Source organism: Rattus rattus, chromosome 6, assembly GCF_011064425.1.
Source record: "Rattus rattus isolate New Zealand chromosome 6, Rrattus_CSIRO_v1, whole genome shotgun sequence".
In the NCBI taxonomy this organism is placed as follows: Eukaryota; Metazoa; Chordata; class Mammalia; order Rodentia; family Muridae; genus Rattus; species Rattus rattus.
The window spans coordinates 110,382,107-110,401,011 of record NC_046159.1 but is presented as its reverse complement, the minus strand read 5'-3'; the positions used below and the strand labels follow the sequence as shown (position 1 = coordinate 110,401,011).

The 18,905-nt window shown below is 50.7% G+C and overlaps 2 protein-coding genes across 3 annotated transcripts in view; both read right to left on the bottom strand.

Moving 5' to 3' along the window:
* Rbm28 (RNA binding motif protein 28) overlaps positions 1-2,037 on the bottom strand; it is a 38,680-nt gene extending 36,643 nt beyond the window's left edge. Inside the window, exon 1 of the mRNA XM_032906852.1 lies at positions 1,826-2,037. Coding sequence (XP_032762743.1) covers positions 1,826-1,943 — 118 coding nt within the window. The 5' untranslated portion in view covers positions 1,944-2,037. The remainder of the gene's footprint in view (positions 1-1,825) is intronic.
* Positions 2,038-6,387: 4,350 nt separating this feature from the next.
* Prrt4 (proline rich transmembrane protein 4) lies at positions 6,388-16,784 on the bottom strand. Of its 2 annotated transcripts, none has more exons than XM_032906850.1 (5): positions 16,683-16,784; positions 14,812-15,534; positions 14,596-14,700; positions 14,130-14,255; positions 6,388-8,716 (listed from the first exon to the last, which is right to left on the bottom strand). In XM_032906850.1, exons 2-5 carry the CDS (start codon positions 15,461-15,463, stop codon positions 6,891-6,893), a joined length of 2,709 nt encoding a protein of 902 aa, XP_032762741.1. In that variant the 5' UTR covers positions 15,464-15,534; positions 16,683-16,784; the 3' UTR covers positions 6,388-6,890. The 2 variants fall into 2 exon arrangements, with proteins under 2 accessions (XP_032762741.1, XP_032762742.1); XM_032906851.1 differs by lacking the exon at positions 16,683-16,784 and having other exon boundaries at positions 14,812-15,372; positions 15,506-16,406.
* Positions 16,785-18,905: the final 2,121 nt, after the last annotated feature.

Sequence of the window (18,905 nt, the reverse complement as noted above, 5' to 3'; positions counted from 1 at the left end):
GGGCTTGGCACTGGTCTTAAGGCTTTGGCAACTTCTCCAATTCAACATGGTACGCCACAGTAAATGAGGGTGGTCTTTGGCACCATTTGTAAAGCAGCATTAATGTCCATTACACCTCCAGCAGCAATGCCTTCCTTGGCTATGGTGGTGGGTTATGGGTGAAGCAGAATCTTAAATGGACCTGAACTCTGCCTCTCAGAAACTTAGCAATGGCACCAGGAAAAAAGGACATTAATGTTTCTTTCTGGCTTTGTTTTTTGAGACAGGGTCTTATATAACCCAAGTTGGCCTCAAGTTCCTAATCCTCCTGCCTCCACCTACCCTGCTGGGACTATAGTCAGATACCACCACTCCTGGCATGTCAGTGTTGTAACATTTATTTACTTACGTGTGTGCAAAGGGATGGGAACAACCTGGGGGTGTTTTTTTCTGTGCATCAGGTGGGATGGCTCCTGGGATCTCTTTTGTCCCTGTTCTTGTGAGAGTTGGGTGTTTTCTATTCGTCTGTCAAATCTTTCTCTGATGTGTCATTTTATCTGTCTCTCAGACATTACTTTCAAACACAGGCACTTTCCTCTACAAACTAACCGTTGCTGTGTGGGATTAAAGGTGTGTGCTAAAACTGAGCCACACAACTAGAAGTAGGATTTTCTAATAAACAACACAATCGGGGGATTCACGGGTATGATGGAACATCCTGCCACACCTTCATTCACCACCCTGGCCTTCTTCTCATACAACAAGCACATACCTGCTTTAATATCCTCTAGGCTGCTGCTTCCTGAACTCAGACCATTTTATCTCCTAATTCTAAGTTCACTCTCCTCAAACAGGTCTTCCCTAGCCACCCTATCTACCTATACACACACACACACAATCCCCCTTTTGACTTTTCTCCTTAGCATTCATCACCATTATCAACATATAATTTGGTTATTTATTGGCTGTCTTTCAAGCCTTACGTATGTGAGAACAAAATCTGAGTCAGTGATTTACTGTCACACATCCGTTGTGTCCCCAGGACACCCAGCAATGTTCTGAAACAGACTTTGCATCTGGAAGTATTTGCCAAATAAACAGACGAATGCGAGACATGTGCTAATGTGCTAATCAAATTGAGTCCCACTCACTTGCCATACCAACTTCAAACCATTAGGCGTCTTTAAAGCTTATATTCCTTTATTTTAAAAATGGGATTAAGGCTCTTTGTCCTATAAGACTGTTGAGAACATTAAATAAGTTAGCCTATGTTAAACTAAACACCGTTCCGGACTCTCAATAAGCCCTACTGGTGCTTTATTAAATGTTACTTTGGGTTATTTGTTTGAGGTAGGGTCTCGCTGTGTAATCCAAGCTGTCCTAAACTTGCCATTATATAGACCAGGCTGTCCTCGAATTCCCAGTAATCCTCCTGCCACAGCCTTCCCAAATGCTGAGATTACTACCATTACGCCCGGCTAATGGGCTCGAGTTTGAACTTTTGAGCACGCGTAATAAAGGGGAAAACGCAATAGAAACGTTAAGTGTTTTGCCTTTCATAAATCAATCTTATTGGCCAATCTACAGCTAAACTGAATCAGTTTAGAAAAGAATCTTAGTTCCCAGTCCCGTACTTTTGGAGAGAGCAAAGAACTAGCTGGGATGGCTCACATCATTAATCAGAAGGATTCAGGAGGAAGAAGCATAAGGGCTACCGGTAGCGAATTCGAGGCCAGTTTGGACTACAGAGTGAAAACCTTGCCTCAAAACAAACAGATCGTAAATATATAGCTCCCTGAAATTCGACCAGTTCCAGCTCCCAGGAGCACACGACCTCTTTCCTTACCTTTCTCTGTCACCACGAAGCACTGTTTCACCGGACCCACCTGACTGAACAGCTCTTCCAGCTGGTCACTGCGAGCGGAGGGCGGGAGACGGCCCACGAATAGAGTCAGACCGGCCATGAGACCGAGAAACAAGCGTGTGAGACCACGCGCAACCAGCACCGGCGCGAGCGACCGCTGGGTTGAGCTCTGGCAGGAAGCCCGTGCCGCGAAATTCAGGAAGTACTCGTTGCTCAAAAGAGTCCGGGAGGAAACGCAAACTGCAAGGAAAAGTTCCGGAAAGAAAAAGAAAAATGACGTCCTGGGGGCGGAGCTTCTTCAGCGACGGTCTTTGTGCAGTCCCAGCACCGCCCCCCGCCACTGGGGAAAACTTGACATCAACACTTTACCCTCTCTTAAAATCTTTCATTTAGGAACTCGACCCCAAATTCACCAAAGCAGGCAGAAGTCATTTTCCCCCTAAGCCTGCCCTCATCTGACATAGAGTGGGTGTTCAATAAGTGTTTTCTGAAGAGTTGCCGCAGATCATGCGGGGGGAAAAAACACCCAAAACGTCATAGACACAAGTATGTAACATACATACTTTGAACAATTCACATGTCCTCAGAAAACATGAGACAAAATGTCACCTGGTCTTAGAGACAAATTGTATCTACTAAAATCCCCCAAATAACAAATTCTACGTATGAAACCATATTTTCAATTCTTATTTATTGAGCTCCTACTATATTTTAGAGGTAAAATTAGTTGCCGAAAAAAAAGACAGGGTTCCTGCCTTGATGTAAATAGAGTGTGGAGTGAGAGACAGACATTATTTTTAAAATCTTACATCTCTGCAAGATCACATCAGAGCACACCCAAGCCAAACATACCACCCAGCTTATATGCACAGAACTAGATCGCACTGCTGCCTAGAGACAGAAGATCTTCATTCGTGTCTATTTATCAGATAGACTCAAGGCCATCCTCAGTGTTTGACACTCAGTGGGCTGGCTCACTGTCTGTCGTACACGGAAAACTGCTATTCTTGCAAAGTGCCTAGCTGCAAAAAGTACTTGAGACGCTTTTAAAGTCTTTACTTTTAAATTTCAACAGTTTGGTAGGTATCAAACACCTCATAGGGTGAAAGGTACAGTGAACATTTCAAGAGCCATCCATAGTCAATATATTGAATATATGAATGGATGGATGGATGGGTGGGTAGATGGATGACTTGATTGTAATGGCTGGAGGGGGTGCACTAAGCATGAAATTTATAAAGTCATAACAGGTTTCAAATAAGTAATGTGTGCTTTTGGGGAAAAAAACTACCACAGTTATATTTTAAATAGATAAATCAGAAGAAAAAGCACTGAAATACAAAATAGATTGCCAAGGCTACCACAAAGTCCATCCTATCTTACATTAAAAAGTAAAGCGGGCAGAAATAGCATCTTTTAAACAAAATTGGTTGGAATTCCACATCCTCCTCCTTAAAAATCAAATTCTATCCTCAAATACTAACCTATATTGGGGACTAGTCATAGCTAAGGTAGATAAAGGGGAAAGAATTTAATATTCATTTGTAATCCTCCTCTCCCCTCAAAAACAAAACAAAACAAAACAAAAACAAAACAACAACAACAACAACAACAACAACAACAAACGTTCTAAATACCCTAAATCCAATTTTTCCTTAAAAGACAAAAACTAAACTGTTTCCCAATGTCCATTAGGGGGCAGCAAATACCCATAGTCAGGGTTCTGTGTCCGTCAGAATACACAGAAAAACCAAGCCTTTCCATCTTTCCCTTTATTCAGACCTGGATCCCCCATCTGTTTCCTGCCTCGTCCCCTTCTATCCATGCATATCAGGACGGGCATATGGTTCTTCTGCCAAGAATATTTGCTCATCCATCTACTCAGGACACATGCAGTGTTCTTTATTAAACAGCAGTAGTCATGGAACCCTGCAAGGTGGCTTCCAAGGGAAATAAACTGCAGACCTATCCTTCATCCATCACTGTGCTGAAGCCTGGAAAGGAAGGAAGAGAAGCCTGGGATGTTCTTAGCCAGGCTTTCTCAGGCCCCATCCCTCTGACTCCACTCCTCACTCTCCTCATAAGCCCAGGCTTCTATAAGATGAGATAGTTCTTCTTCTCCCCACTTCTCACAAATGTAAGAATTGCTTGTGCTATAATGACTTCTATTAGTGCTTGCCTTTCCTCTGCAAGTCCCAAATGATCACATATTCGTGGTCTGCATTTTTATTCTCATCACCTGATATATTTTGAGCATTCAACAAATATTTTTAAGAGAGTGGATAAATTCATGAATGAATGGAAGTTTATCTCTCAGACCACCCCCCCTCAGTATCAATATTGAAACTGTAGGATGTATGCATTAGGATCTATTCCTTCTGAGAAGCCTGCTTTGGGTAAGAGATAAGGCACAAGACAGAATGTGGGCTAACTGACGTCGTGGCTTATTTGTGTGTAAAAGAGCTATTTCATGTATGAGTACACTGTAGCTGTCTTCAGACACACCAGAAGAGGGCATCAGATGCCATTATAGATGATTGTGAGCCATCATGTGGTTGCTGGGAATTGAACTCAGGACCTTGGGAAGAGCAGACAGTGTTCTCAACCGCTGAGCCATCTCTCCAGCCCTATTTTCATTTTTATTTGTAGGGCTATGTGTGCATAAGAGAGGTGTCCATGAAGGACAAAAGAGATCATCAGATCACCTTGGTCTCAAGTTAATGGTGATCGTGATCAGTCCAGTGTGTGTGTCAGAAATTCAAGATCTCTGAAATTTAAAAAAAAGAAAAAAGTTTTTAACTGCTGAAACACCTCTCTAGCCCTGGGAGTAATTCTTATGAGGGAAAATCAACAAAGTGTCGGATCTGGCGAGCTCTGAGAAATGTTCCTTTGGCCTCCTTCCTCGTCAGCTGCATTCAGAGCTTTCAGACAGGAAAACGAGTGTCTGTGAGAGACGAGCAGAGACAGACTGAACTGGGGAAGCTCCAGATTTGGACTGCTGTGCTCAGGGGAGCGGAGTGCTTGAAGCCAATCAGATTCAGTGAGGAGACTGTGCAAGACAGAGCAGCTGAAGAGGATGAGCATGAGGAAGGGATGACAGAGGATCGAGGTGCAAGCAGAAGCAGAGGAGAAGCTGCTGGAAGGGGAAATGGGGTAAAAAGGAGAACAATTTCCCAGAGCAGCAAGCATTCCTTGCATGACACAGTGCAGTGCCAATGCTGGGCCCACTGCAGCCACTATGACACCAGTGAGAAATGCCTGTAATTAGGAAGCTGGCAGTTCTCTGGGCCTCAGCCCAGAGTGAGGATGCAGCAAGAATTTCAGAGCCACACTGAGCCAGGTGATGGAGGAGACATGGTCAGGACCACTCCAGGTTCATCCCTCAGTCTCACCTCACATTTCTCTTCTCCACCAGGACTCTTACCCTCCCTTAGACATTCCTGGCTTCCTTCCTCCCTCTGAGGTCTTGAGGACCTGAATGCCATCCTCAGTCAAGATAGATCTTCGTTTGCAGGGAACAAGGGCCTCAGCCCCTCCTCGCCTCCCTTTCTGCATCCCTCTTGGCTCCTTTCTCCAAACCCCATTAGCTGGTGATCCAAGTTTGGTGCATATGTAACTGTGTGTGTGTGTGTGTGTGTGTGAGAGAGAGAGAGAGTGAGAGAGAGAGAGAGAGAGAGAGAGAGAGAGAGAAATAACTAAGCTTCCTGGGTGTTTGTTTTTTTTTTTCCCACTTTGAGCCTGATGTGCATGTCTCTCCAGGTCTCTCTGTGATATGCAGGACATCTGCCAAACACTGCCGGTTTTTCATTTTCCCGATCCAAGACCCTGCCACCGTAACCATTACATTTTAGCCAGATGACAAATGCAGAGTATATACAGAGTATATATAACCAGAGGCTAACTGCTTCCGGAAAGGGACAAATACTCTGTAGCTGGTGGTTCCGTGTGCTAATGGATCCCTGCAATGTGATCTCTCTTAGAGAACTAAGCTGGGACTGGGGCTGGGGCAAGAGGTGGGCAGTGAAGACAGGTGTTCTCTACTGAGGATCAGAGATGAGAGCTCTGTGGAGAAGGGGGATGAAATCCTTGTAAGACCAGCCTCCAAGACTCCCTGTTGATGAGAAAAGACAGCTTCCTCTTTGTAGATTCTTGTGGGAACTTGGCACACAGGTTGTCGGATGGCCTAACTGAAGGAATCGGGCCCTTTACCACGTGTGTCCACATTTCCATGAAGATCTTTATTAACTAACTCCTAGGAAGCGATCTCCCAAGACCTGAGGCAGGGCTCCTAGGAACAGAGGCATTTTTGCCAAGTGCTAAAGAATCTCTGTCCCCCCACCTCTCAGGACTGTCTCCTCTAGGAAAAGACATTCGCCAGGCTGTCAGATGGGGAGCTTCAGGTGCTTGTCTCAGGACTCACGCACCAGAAGAGTCCTCACTCTCGTGTGAAGGTCCCTGGGAGTCTGAGGCAGACCATTTCTACTTCTGTGGAGCTGCTGAGGTTGTAGCCCCCACTTTCAAGCTTTTCCAAGAAGGTCAGAACATTCTCCTCTGAAAATATTTTATTGATACATTGACTCTGAAAACGCTCGTTTCCCACTCAGTTGCTGTAAGGTTTCTTGGGCCACAGATCCATCGTTAGGGATTGGTTCAATGAATGGCAGAGGTGGGTACAGAGCCCAGACAGGGAACTAGGTCTTTTTAGGATAGCTGTCTCACTCAGCACCAGGCTAGGGGGTATGGTGGTCAGGAGTGGAGCACCTTGGAGCTTTATTGCTGGTGAGGTCAAGGAAAGTAGGACCCTGCCAGCCTAAAATTGTAGCTGGGGGCATCAGCACTCCATGGCTCCAGAGAACTTGGCACTGATTCCCAATACATAGAGCCTGGTTGCTGACCCACCCACCCAGGGGCCTCTGGATGGGAAAGAATCAGAGAGAGGTATCTAAACCAGGCAGAATTGGGGAATTATTACAGTGAGGAGGTCTTGAGCAGATCAGATGCCAGAAAAGGGGGCAAACAGCTTCTCGGCTGTGAAATAGCCGCCCCTTCACAGGTCTATGGTGTCGCTGCCCATGCTCAGCTCATCAATCTGTCGGCAGGCGTCCAGGAATTGCTCTTGCAGCAATGCCTCCTCAGCCTGCAGTTCAGAAGCATGTTCCGGGGAGTCGCGGGAGGGTGGGGATAGGGCCTGGTAGGACCCTGAGGCTGGGAGGCTGGGGCTGCTTTCTGAGGGCCGCGGGGGACTGAGGACGCAGACTAACGGGCAGCGCGGGGGCCTGTCGGGGCTGGAACACAGAAGCATGGATGAGCTGTCCCGTGAGAGTCCACACAGAGAACCCGATGATGCGCTGCTGCCGGGAGGCCAGGCGCCAGGAGAGGGAAGCTCTGGAGGTGCTGGGGATCCAGGGACCTTCTCGGACTTCTCACTGGGTCCTGCCCCTGTCTTGTTCCCCAGTGAGATGGTGCGGTAGAGACCAAGCCCAGACAGGGCGTCCCCAAAGGCAGGGCCCTGAAAGAGGCCAGGAGCCAGCAGCGCCTCGCTACAGAGGGCTTCCTCGATGCTGCGCCGCAGGTTGATGGGCGAGGGCGGGCGGAAGTCCACCGTGCAATCGCTGCTAGGGGAGGAGGCTGGTGACTGCGTTGAGTTGGCCCTGGCACCTTCGAAGCCCGGGCAGCTGCCACCTTGGAGAAGGAGATCAGGACCTGGGCCTGCTAGGGCGCAGAGCTGCAGCAGCTCCGCATCCCCACGCGCGATCGCGCTACCCAGGGGCTCCTTGTCCCGGATTCCGGGGACCCAACCTCCTGGCAGCAGCGGGGCAGCATGTCCAGGAGACAGTCGGAAAAGCTTGGCCCAGCAGCGCCGCGGCACACGTGGACTACAGAGCGCGGGGTAGAGGCCAAGCAGCGCCAATGGGAGCGCGACGCCTACCTCTCCCAAACGCAGACCTAGCTGGAAAGCCCACCAGGGCCAGGGCCCCTCCAAGCCTGTTTGGCCGCCGTAGCCAAGGGCGTGAAGCACCTCGTAGCCCTGTAGGGCTCCGCTCAGCAGCCCAAAGGTCCCGGCCACCGGAGCTGTGCGTGCCGCTCGCCTCCAGGACTCCCGCGGGGCGAAGGGGCTGCGCACTTGTGGGACAGGGGTAGCACCCTTAAAGCCAGATCCTCCCAAGGGTGCCCCCGCCCTCCGCCGCCGGCCGCCCCAACAGGAGAGCGCTAGCAGGAGCCCTGACAGGAAGGCAGCGAGGAAGGCATGCAGCCCGCGGGAGGCGAGCCGCAGGGGCCGCAGCGGGCGGTGCACTGCGCTTCCCAGGGCGGCCGCTGCCGCCAGCCCCAACCCCAGCAGCAGCAGCGCCGCCAAGCCGATGGGGCACCTCGGAGTGCGCGGCCGGGCCAGCAGCAGGCAAGCTAGCCCCAGACCTGCGGCTAGGCAGGGCAGCGGAAGGTCTTGCAGCAGCAGCCAGGCGAGGGCCGGCAGCCGATCGCGATGACCGTAGGCGTCGTAGAAGAGCGGGAAGGCCCGGGTGGTCCCCGCCGACAGCAGCAGCAGATCCAGCAACGCCAGGCAGGGGGCGCCGGGCGGGCAACGCCAGGGCAAGAGGGCCAGAGACAACAGAGCCAGCAGGGCCACCAGGCCGAAGAGCGCTCCTGCTCCATATACATGGGCCTCCCAGGCCAGACCCCAGCGAGCCCTAGCCTCTGCCCAGTCGGCCTCCAGGGTCAAGAAGAAGAGAGGCAGCGGGGAGGCAGGCGGCTGCCCCGAGTCGTCGGACAACTCAGGCTCACTACAAGAGCCTGGCTCACATCCAGGCTGTGCTGAAGGACTCCCGAAGCTGGCCGGAGAGAGTTCGTCTGGGTCAGAAGTGGAGACAGTGGGGTCTGTGGACAGAAAATGTTTCGCTGGAGCCGTTAGCAACATCCCCCCCCCTCCCCGTGCCCTCAGCTAGTACTCTGAATTTCTTCTATGAGCTGGTTTTTCTTCTCTCCCCTTCTCCTCCCAGAACCCCATCTTTCAGGCTGAAGCCTTCAGCAACCACTCTTCTCCCACCCATCCACTGTTCATTCCACACACACCCTCAATCACTCCTTGATTTTATTAGATTGGGGGAGACGTTTTCTTAAGAAGTTACAAGGCTTTACAGCTGCTGGAAAGAAGTGTGTGGATGCTCCCCTCCAGACCAATTCCCGCACCGGAAAAGACGTTATACGAGAATAAAGTTTTTGTTTCCTTTGCACACATATGAAACTCCATGCTTAAATGGTTTGTGGCATGTGGGAGGCACTGAGTAATTTTCACTGAATAAATGAAATCCCCTTTTAACCAGAAGAAGAAACTGAGGTTCTGCAGAAGAACTTATCCAAGGTCACAAACAGTCAAAGTACCAGGACCCAAATGAGCACCAATCTGTATCCTTTTCCCACAATAACCTGTCACGAGTACTAATACGCTTCTCCCAACACACGTGCACACATGCATGCACACCTGTCCCTTTCCGGTGCTCTCTTGTCCCTATCACAGAACATGCATTGAACATAAGCATGCACACACAGAGCAGGAAAAGAGGTCAGAGTCCTCTGCCCTAGCACTCCAAAGAGAACACATTTTATTAAGTGTCCTTCCTACAGGCTACACCCCAGTGCTAAGCCAATGATTAGCAGTAGCTCCCCCATCATGACTCACCCACAAAACCACTAGTCTAGGGTTTTTCTTTTGTTGTTTATTTTGTTGGTTTTATGAGAGAGGGTCTCACTTTGTAGTCCAGGCTCCTCTTATGTAGTCCAAGTTGCCCTCTTCACTCACAACAATCATTGTGTCTCGGCTTCCTAGGTGCTAGGCTAACACTATAGACATGACCTGTTATGCCAGGCTCAAACTCTTTCCTCTGACCTCCATGCTCTACCACAGCACCGGATCCACACCTTCTAGTATAAGGCTCTTGATATAGGTGTCCCTTTTCCTCACTCCCATTTTACAGAAAATAGTATTGAGATGGGTCTCAGAGAGTAGACTTGGACTCCCTCCCCCCCGCAAAGGAACAATTAGGGGAAATCATAGTGGGGCAACATGCTATCTAGATAAGTGAACCCCTCAGGTATGCTGGGGTGTGCTAACCGAGGCTCTGGCCTCATCCTGTGCCCCAACATCTCCCACATCTCTTGTGGAAAGGGAAGTCAGTGAAGACTGGAAGGGATTAAAACCCTTGGTTCTGGGGTTGGGGATTTAGCTCAGTGGTAGAGCACTTGCCTAGCAAGCCCAAGGCCCTGGGTTCGGTCCCCAGCTCCGAAAAAAAAGAAAAAACAAAACAAACAAAAAAAAAACCCCTTGGTTCTAATCTACTAACTTAGTAGCGGTAAGAAGTTTAGAACCCTTGGTTCTAAAGGTTAGACTGGAGACCCTTCTATGACCAAGCAGAAAGGAATATGCTAGAAGTTGATCTCTTCCTGCACCTCGAAGTTTCAAACCACAGCTAAAAAAAGGCAAAAAAAAAAAAAAAAAAAAAAAAAAGGCAGAAGCAAAGGGCAAAGGTGGTAATGAAGTCTAGAGACAGCCAGGGGGCTGGGGAGGACAGGAGACAGGTGTGTGCTGAGGAGTAAGGACCTCTGATGGTTACACTACTCATGCTCCAGTTGCCTGCCCATGCCCCACCGATTCCCCAGCAGGATAATGGAGGATCTTCCACCTCAGGCTGTTTGGCTGTTCTCCCTCGTGCTGGAGACAGCAAAAACCTAACAGAAGAAAACATAGTGAAGCCCCAGGCAGCTCAAGAGACAGAAGGTAAGAAGAATTGGACACTTAGGAAAGGCATGGGGGTAGCAATCAGAAATTTAAAAGGGCAGAGCTCCCTGCCAGCTACAAGTGGCAGCATGAACTTCGGTTCCCACTACGTCAGAAATCTGAACTGGGTAAGAATACCTATTACACAGAACAGTCGTGAAGGCAAATGAGGTGTGTCAAAAAATCATTCAAGGGGTTGGGGATTTAGCTCAGTGGTAGAGCGCTTGCCTAGCGAACGCAAGGCCCTGGGTTCGGTCCCCAGCTCCGGAAAAAAAAGAAAAGAAAAAAAATCATTCAATATATAATTCTGGACAGTATCATAACTGGCTAATGTTTATCTGCAATCAATCGTCTTGTTTGTGTGTGATCAGTTCTGACTTCAAATTAGTTCTTTCTTAAAGATCTATTTTATTTGTAGTTGTGTGTGTTGGGTATTTACAGGTTGAGTGTGTGTATCCACAAAGGCCAGAAGAGGGTGATGCAACCCCTGGAGCTGGAGTTATGGACAGCTGTGAACTATCCAATATGGGTTCTGGGAATCAACCTGGCTCCTTTATAAGAGCGGTGTGTGCTTTTAATCACTGAGTCTTGTCTCCAGCCCCATAGATTAGTGCTTGGTTTAACAACTTAAGTCTATGATCTGTGTGGAGATCCCTTAGCACGTCTTAAACTTGTTTAGAAAGACAACAGTGAGCCCACTGAGTGGATAGCAGTCTATTGTCTCAGTCTGAGTTGTTCGAAGGACACTGACCTAGTGCTGTGCTACCCTCCTCCCCAGTGGCCATTTAGCTCTGATGGTCAGAGGAGGCACCGGCCTGAAGTCAGTGCATCAAACTAATACACTCGTCTTCTCAGTTTCTGGCCCCCTTCAATGCCCTGGTATAACCTACTGCTACTCAGTTACTGGATTACCTTGGTTTCCTTTGGCCCTTTCCTGCCCAGAAGCCCATGTCTGTCCCCACCTGTGATTCCTCCGCCACTTCTCTGTGCTTACCATACAGGCACGTGTTCTCAGAGACCATGTCCACCCACTTCTCACTAATGGGCCACATGAAGCCCCATTTCTCATCTCTGTTCCCAAGCGCGATAGCCAATAGAGCGAATGTCACAGTTATAAAATCCAGGAGAGAAAATAGGCAAAGCACAAGAGACACCTCAAGTATAAGAGACGAACTTCTCAATTTGGAATGGTGTTCCTAAGGACCAGAGTTTATCCAGAGAGCCCCACTGGGCCAAGTGTGTGTGAAGACAGGTAGGAGACAGCCTAGCTTCTGCCTCTGAGGGCGCCACTTGTCCTCATCTCTTGTCTCTCCATTTGTAGCTTCCTCAGAAATAGCTTTGCATTTTCCCTAAAAGCCCTGTATTCCTTATATCCCCCAGGAGATGGATCCCGTGAGCAGGCCATCCCTTCAGGGAGGTTCCAGTCTGTCCTTGTGGCCCTTGACCTCAGGAGTGAGAGAAAAGATGGGGTGTCAACATGAGTAATTGTCGAGGCAGAGCTGGCTGAGGAGGGGGATGGGACACGATAAGCTAGGTCCAGGAGAAGCCGGGTCTGATTATCTACCAGCTGCCCAGATCAAAGGGCTGAGGAATCAACTCTGGATGCTGGAAGCTGCAGCCCATTTAATGGTTTGGCAGCATCCTTCTCCCTGCCCCCAACTCCAGCACTGTAGAGGACTGATCCTCTGCAGCAGTGACACTGGAAATATTTAACAACCAGATAGCCCAGGCATTGGCCATTCTTAGCCCAGACTTGCCAGTATGGTCAGGGAGCAGAGGGAGAACAATGAAGACTCATCAATGGGCCTGAAGTCCTTGGATATGGGAGAGAGCCCATTATAAAATTTCAGTGTGAAAATACAAGGTCCTCAGGAAAAGGGGACCCACTGCAAAGGAGCCCTACATCATGACACAACGCGACACTTGAGTTAGAAATATCCTAGGATGCTTGGTATGGTGAGACACACCTGAAATACCGGCACTTATGAGGTAGAAGCAGAAGGATCAGGAGTTCAAAGCCAGCCTCAGCTGTAAAACCAGTTTGAGGCAGGCCTGAGCTACATTCGACCTTATCTTAAAACAAAACAACACAGAATATATTTGTTACAAGTTTGATCTCCTCTCTCTCTCTCTCTCTCTCTCTCTCTCTCTCTCTCTCTCTCACACACACACACACACACACACACACACACACACACACACACGAGCAAGGGTTAAAACCCAGACTTCTGGGTTCATGCAAGAGGAGCAGCAAGAAGAGATTGGACTCCTGCAACCAGCAGTGAAGCGGAGGTGGGGAGAGGGGGGTTGTGGGCTGGGCTGCCTCTGATACTGTCCAGACTCATTAAACCTGCCTGGCCAGCACTGTCACCCAGGCTGACAGAATGCCAGCCAGCATCTATCCCCTGAGGCACAGAGCTGCCCCCCACCCACAGCAGATCCTGCTGCTGCTGCTACACACTAACAGTGCAGTGGCCATTTCTTGCACACCACAGAGGGAACACTACGGTGATGGCTGAAGGACGCTATAAAATACAGCACATTGTCAGGGTTGGGGCTGGAGAGCCAGAGTATCCATGGGCGAGCTTAGTGGGGTGGCTTAGCTGTTTCACAGACACAGAAAGTCTTTAGTAGAACAAAGCTGGACTGGAAGTCCCTACCCATGGCTCCCATGGCCTCATTTAGCAAAGCTTCTCTTTGAGCACCCCTGCCCTCCGCCCTAGGAACTCTGTTTTCCCATCAACAGGTGGGGTCAAGGCCAGGGTATCTACAAGACTGAGGGAAAGTATATGCGAGGCTCAGTGTGAGCAAGAGGCAAAGTTAAGGAGCTACTGTTTACTAGTTCTACTTGGTATCCAGCAAGAGTCTACACTACCTGGAGACATTAGAGTTACACACACACACACACACACACACACACACACACACACACACACACAGAGTGTTCTATTACAGACCCTATATAAGTGAGAAGACTTAGGCTCAAAGAAGTCGAATGCTTCCTTGGCACCATCCACCTGTCTAGGTGCATGTTCTGAAAGGCTCCCTAGAACAAGGGTGACATCTGTCTGTTCATGGTCCTCTCTTTAATATCTTCTCTGTGAAGGGCTCAACCTTGTCCAGGTCTGACAGCATGTCATGACAGATCAAACAGCAGAGGAGAAAACTCCAAGGCTCTGCAGTGGAGGGAGGAAGGCAGACCAGGCACCCAGGATGGAAGGGGGGAGGGGTGAGATGTGGCAAGGACCGTGAAGTAGCCCCTGCGCTGGTTGGCTCTGACTTACCTCTTTCTGTCCTACTTTGTCTATGGCAGCAGACAACTCAGAGAACACTTCCCTAACTCCATGTAGTACCTTCCCAGACAATACCCGTTAGATCAATAATGTATAATTTCCCCACAGTGACGATGAAGGGAGAGGTGGTATGGTTATGAGGACAGTGACATAGAAAGGTCCCAGGATACTGCTGAGTGCCCAGCATGCAGTGTGTCAAATACAAATGACTTTGCATGCTTACCATGTTGCACTGGTGTGATCTTGATTGAGGCAGAGCTGGGGGAAGCCACTGAATCCAATGGGCTTGGGCTTGAGAACTTCCTTTCCAGGAGGGCTGGGGGAAGGGACCCAGTGGTACCAAAGAGCCCTGTAAAAGAAGCCCATGGGGCTCAAGTATCATCCTACCAGCTGGAGAAAATTCTATCCTTCCTCAGAGCTTGTCTTAAGAAAAGCATAGCCCCAAGAACAATAGCCACACGTACACCATGAACTAAATTACAAGCACCAAATCAGAGTCAATATATCAAGGAGTCTGCTCCCCCCCCCCTGTCCCTCCCTTCGCCAAGGAATGCTAGCCCTTGTCCCGGAGCCTGGAAAAAGCAATGCAGACAATTCCTCAGGCCAAGAAAGGTGATGATGGTCGAACCACAGGCCACTAGCTCAGCTGATCCCATGCAGATGTTTGTTATAATAAAGCCAGCACTCACCGGGAGAATCTGACACTTCAGAAGCAAAACTTGGCTGTGCTGTTGTGCCTTGGTAACTCTGGCTGGAGAAGTTGCGGAGTGGAGACAGAGTCGTACCGAAGAACCCTGCAGAAGGAGTCTGGGCTGAAGTTGCCTCCCACCTACTAGTGCACAGTGTATATTCATCAACCGATGCCCAGCAGAGAGAGATTCACCTCAAATGGGGTGGCTACTTACCAAAAGGTCCCAAGCGCCCAGCAATCTCTGCCAGGCTGGCCCTCAGACTGGGCAGCAGGGGTAGTGACCGATGACCGAGAGTGGGGGCTGCACCTGCTCTCAAAGCCACATCGAACTTCAGCTCAAGCTCACTCTGCCGAGGCCTGGGAGCACTGGTTGGAGGTGCCGTAGCTGTCAGAGCAGTGGCCCAGGTCACAGTGCTCATCCTAGGTTGAGAGGGAGCAGTGGGCCTCTTGGTGGGCCCTGAGAGGGGGGATGTGGACTCAGGAGGCAGGGAGGAAGCCCAGGGTGTAAAGCTGCCTTCGGCAGAGCCCCACTCTGGGACGTAGTTCCCAGGGGAACCCACCAGCAGTTCCCAAAGGGGATCGGTCCTCAGATCACCTTCCAGATCTTCCTCAGACTCCTGGCCTAGTCCAGGAGAGAGAGGATGGGTCTCAGTGACAGGGCTTCCCCAGACAGCAGCAGGTCCCCGAAGATGGAATTTGAAGTTTAGTCCCAGGTTGAGAGATAGCATAGAGGCCTCACTCTGAGGTGGTGGGGTCAGAGTAGTAAGAGGGGCACCTGGTACAGAGGAAGCAGGCTGTGGACCCACAGGTACAGCAAGCAGGACCCAGCAGAACAGCCCCAGCTCCAGGCAGCCACGGCCTGCCATGGCCCCACCTGGCTCAGCAGCCTGGGCAGGCAGGGGGCTCACTTCGTCAGCACGTTGTGAGCTCAGGGGTCCTAGAGGGAGGAGAAGTCCTGTGAGCCAAGGCCTCCACCACCTTCTTCCATTTCCGGGGATCAGATGCCCTAGGCAAAGGCTCTAATCACAGAGAAGCAGGTGCAGGAACACAAGCAAAATGTTATGCTTGAAAGGGGCACAGCACCTCTTCTTACCAGCCCCTTCCTGCAGGCTCCAGTGCAAATCTCTTCCCTGCACACCCCACCACCACCATGCACCCAACCTTCCCACAAGGGGGACGGATGTCTGACTAACAAGCAGTAGCCTCTTCCTCAACCAGAACAGAAGGAATCGACGTGGCCTCCCAGATGCAGATTCTCCCCCTCCTCCCCAACCCCTACCCAGCTTTTTCTCCCCTCTCTCAAATATCTACTGAGACCCACTGTATAACAAGCATCGTTTCAGTAAGACAGTGGCAAAAAAGTCGACCCTCCCGGTTGGCTCCTGATCCACACCTCCAGTCCCTGAGAGAAACTACCAGAGCACGAGGCCCTCAGGAAGGGCAGGACACAAGCCTGAGTGATCTGACCCGGAAGGCTACGCTGGCTAATATCAGAGAAGCAGAGTCCCTGGCCTAGCAGAGGCTCTCTGGAGCCTTTCCCGTCTTTCTGGGGGCTTGGCCTACTGCTACCCTCCCTGTGACCCTAGGAGTTTTTGAGGGAGGGAGTGATTAACCCTTTCTTTCTCCGTGGGAAAGGAGGTCAGGCGGGTAAGCTTGGTAAGGGGCAGTTGCAGAAAGGCTATTCCCCCCTCCCCAGAACACATCTGGTGGGGGAAGGGAGAATGAACCAGGGACATACGTGCACCCACTACCCTTACATCACACACACACAGCCGCACCTAGCACCCGTGACACACTCACCCACGCACCCTTCACACACTCCTGCACATGTATACACTCCACCCTGATGTACCCCTCTCCCTCCTACGTCTCTCTCTCTCTCTCTCTCTCTCTCTCTCTCTCTCTCTGCATATGCAGTCAGCAACACACACAACCTTAACACCTAACACACTATACAGATACACCACACACCATCATTTCTATCATGCCCCCCTCACACCCCTTACACACCCACCCCTCGCAGGCACACAAGCACACGCGCGTGCGCACACCACACTCCCGCTCCCCCAGTCGGGACCGACGGACCTGCTTCTCTCCCTCCGGCGAGTCCCCCGGGCCAACCCCTGGGAGAAGGGGCTCCCTGGCTCAGCGGGCCCCAGCTGGGCAAGGCTCGGCGAGTCTAGCCTGTTCTCCGTTGCGCCCAAAGCTGGGACTCGAGCTCAGAACCCCCGACTCCCTTTGGCTTGCTGGGCGATCACAGCTTAGCCCACCCGAAGCTGCCGGTCTGTCCCCAGCCAGGTCTACGACCCGCAGCGCTCTCAGCAGGCGGCGGGCTGCCGGGCTGCCGGGCTGCCGGGCTGCGCTCGCGTTCGGCTCTCCGCTCCCTCCCCACGGCGCCGCCTCCTGGCTGTGAGCCCGACTCCCCGGCCCAGCGCCCGCGCCCCGGCCCCGCGGCTGCCCGGCTCTCACAGCCCTCCCCGCCGCCTCCCGCGTCCGCCCTCCTCTCCCTCCTCCCAGCCCGCCCGCCGCCCGCGGTCCGCCCCTACCCGGGCCGGCAGGCGGGCGCGCACATCAGCGCCGAGCCGCGGCTGCCTCGCTGCTCCTGCCCCAAGCGCACTCATTCACCCAGCACTGCCAATCAGCTGCGGGAGAGCCGGTGCCTCGTTCTCAGCCTGGCGCTGGCAGCCACAGGCTCGGAGGACGGCCCAGCGCACACACCCACAAGCACGCCATTCCGGAGAAACACCCTCGGGCGAGGGCACTGGGCGCGCTCGAGCGCGCGCGCGCGCAATCTCACACACACACACACACACACACACACACACACACACACACACACCACACACGCACGCACGCACGCACGCACACACACACACACACACACACACACACACACGCACGCACACTCACATGCACACGAGTACATGCACACATAAAACGGTAGTCTGGCATAGGATAGCACCCCAGGCAATCAAATCCACTCTGTTAAGCCGGGGATAAAGATCTACATTACAACAATGGGAATGAATATGTTCCCATTTTAGAGATAGAAAAAGTAAGTCCCCAGAACTTACCAAATAGCTTAAGATTGCTCAGCTTGTCAGAGACTTGAACTCAATCTCTCTGCTTGCCTTCTTCACCACCTGGTGGTTTGCAAACATACAACCACTGAGGAGGGCCTCCTACGCTTCTTTGCAGGCCAACTGCCAAGTGTCAATCCCCATTCATAACATCTCTTTTTGCTAAAATCTCTCCAAAATACTCAGCTTCAGAAATCTGTGGGAGAGAATATCTTGTGAGACAAGCTGGTGTGTGAGGTGGACCACAATGTCTCCAATAAGACGTGGTAGAAGAGCATGGCAACAAAGAAAGCGCATGGCCTCACAGGACTGCTAGCTCGGAGTACGGAGTACCGAGCAGTCACTTAAGCCCGCTGCACTGTCTAGAGGCTGTATCCTTGACTGACTGAATAAGTGTAGTTTGTGTGTTTGTCTGGAGTGTCTAAATCCATTCCTGCTTTCCTTCTTCAAAAATACTGTGTTTAATGGTGAGAGAGAGAGAGAGAGAGAGAGAGAGAGAGAGAGAGAGAGAGGATAGCAAATGCCTTTAACTCTGTCACTTGAAAGACTGAAAGTTTGAGGTCAGTCAGGACTACAAGTTGATAATCTCGCAAACAAGCAATAAACAAAACCCCAACCAACCAATCAGACAGACAGACAGGAAGGCAGACAGACCAAACTGCAAAAGACTTGCCCACTCTGCTGGGTCTTAGGACAAAAACCTAGCATCACCCTTTGGGCAATAAAGGCAAAAGGATCCAAATCCAAGGCTATCCTTGACTGGCCACAGGGGGATTTTGAGGCCAGCTCAAGCTACATGAAAACCAGCCCCAATAGACAGACAGACAGACAGACAGACAGACAAAAATGATCTAGTCCTACTCCAGAGGAAGAGCATGCAATGTGTTGTAATTCAGAAAGGCATCCGAGACTCATTTTCTGATCACAGAACTCATGGGGTCAATAAATACAAGATCAAATCCAGTCTTCCACTAAGCTCTCACAGTCAGTCAATGACTGTGAGAGTCTGGGATTTATCCTGAATCTCCAAACACAACACTAGGAAAGACCTGCCCTGGCTGTCTCTAAAGGAAGTCACTACTCTGTCCCTTCCTCAGGCCATTAGGGGCTGCTTACAGGCAGCATGCTAGGATTCAGACACTGTTTTTCTCATATGCTTAATAAAAGCTACCCCACTGGAGACATTCTCTTTAAATCTCCCTCTTAGAAAGCCTCATTTCTTGCTAAT

Bases quoted from the DNA above. Each gene is read 5' to 3' on its own strand.
- Prrt4 (XM_032906850.1), bottom strand. From the start codon at position 15,463: ATGGCAGGCCGTGGCTGCCTGGAGCTGGGGCTGTTCTGCTGGGTCCTG. The intron at 14,701-14,811 runs GTAAGTAGCCAC...CTCCTTCTGCAG, and splicing joins TGGGCGCTTGGGACCTTTTG to GGTTCTTCGGTACGACTCTG. The intron at 14,256-14,595 runs GTGAGTGCTGGC...CTTCTTTTACAG, and splicing joins TGAAGTGTCAGATTCTCCCG to GGCTCTTTGGTACCACTGGG.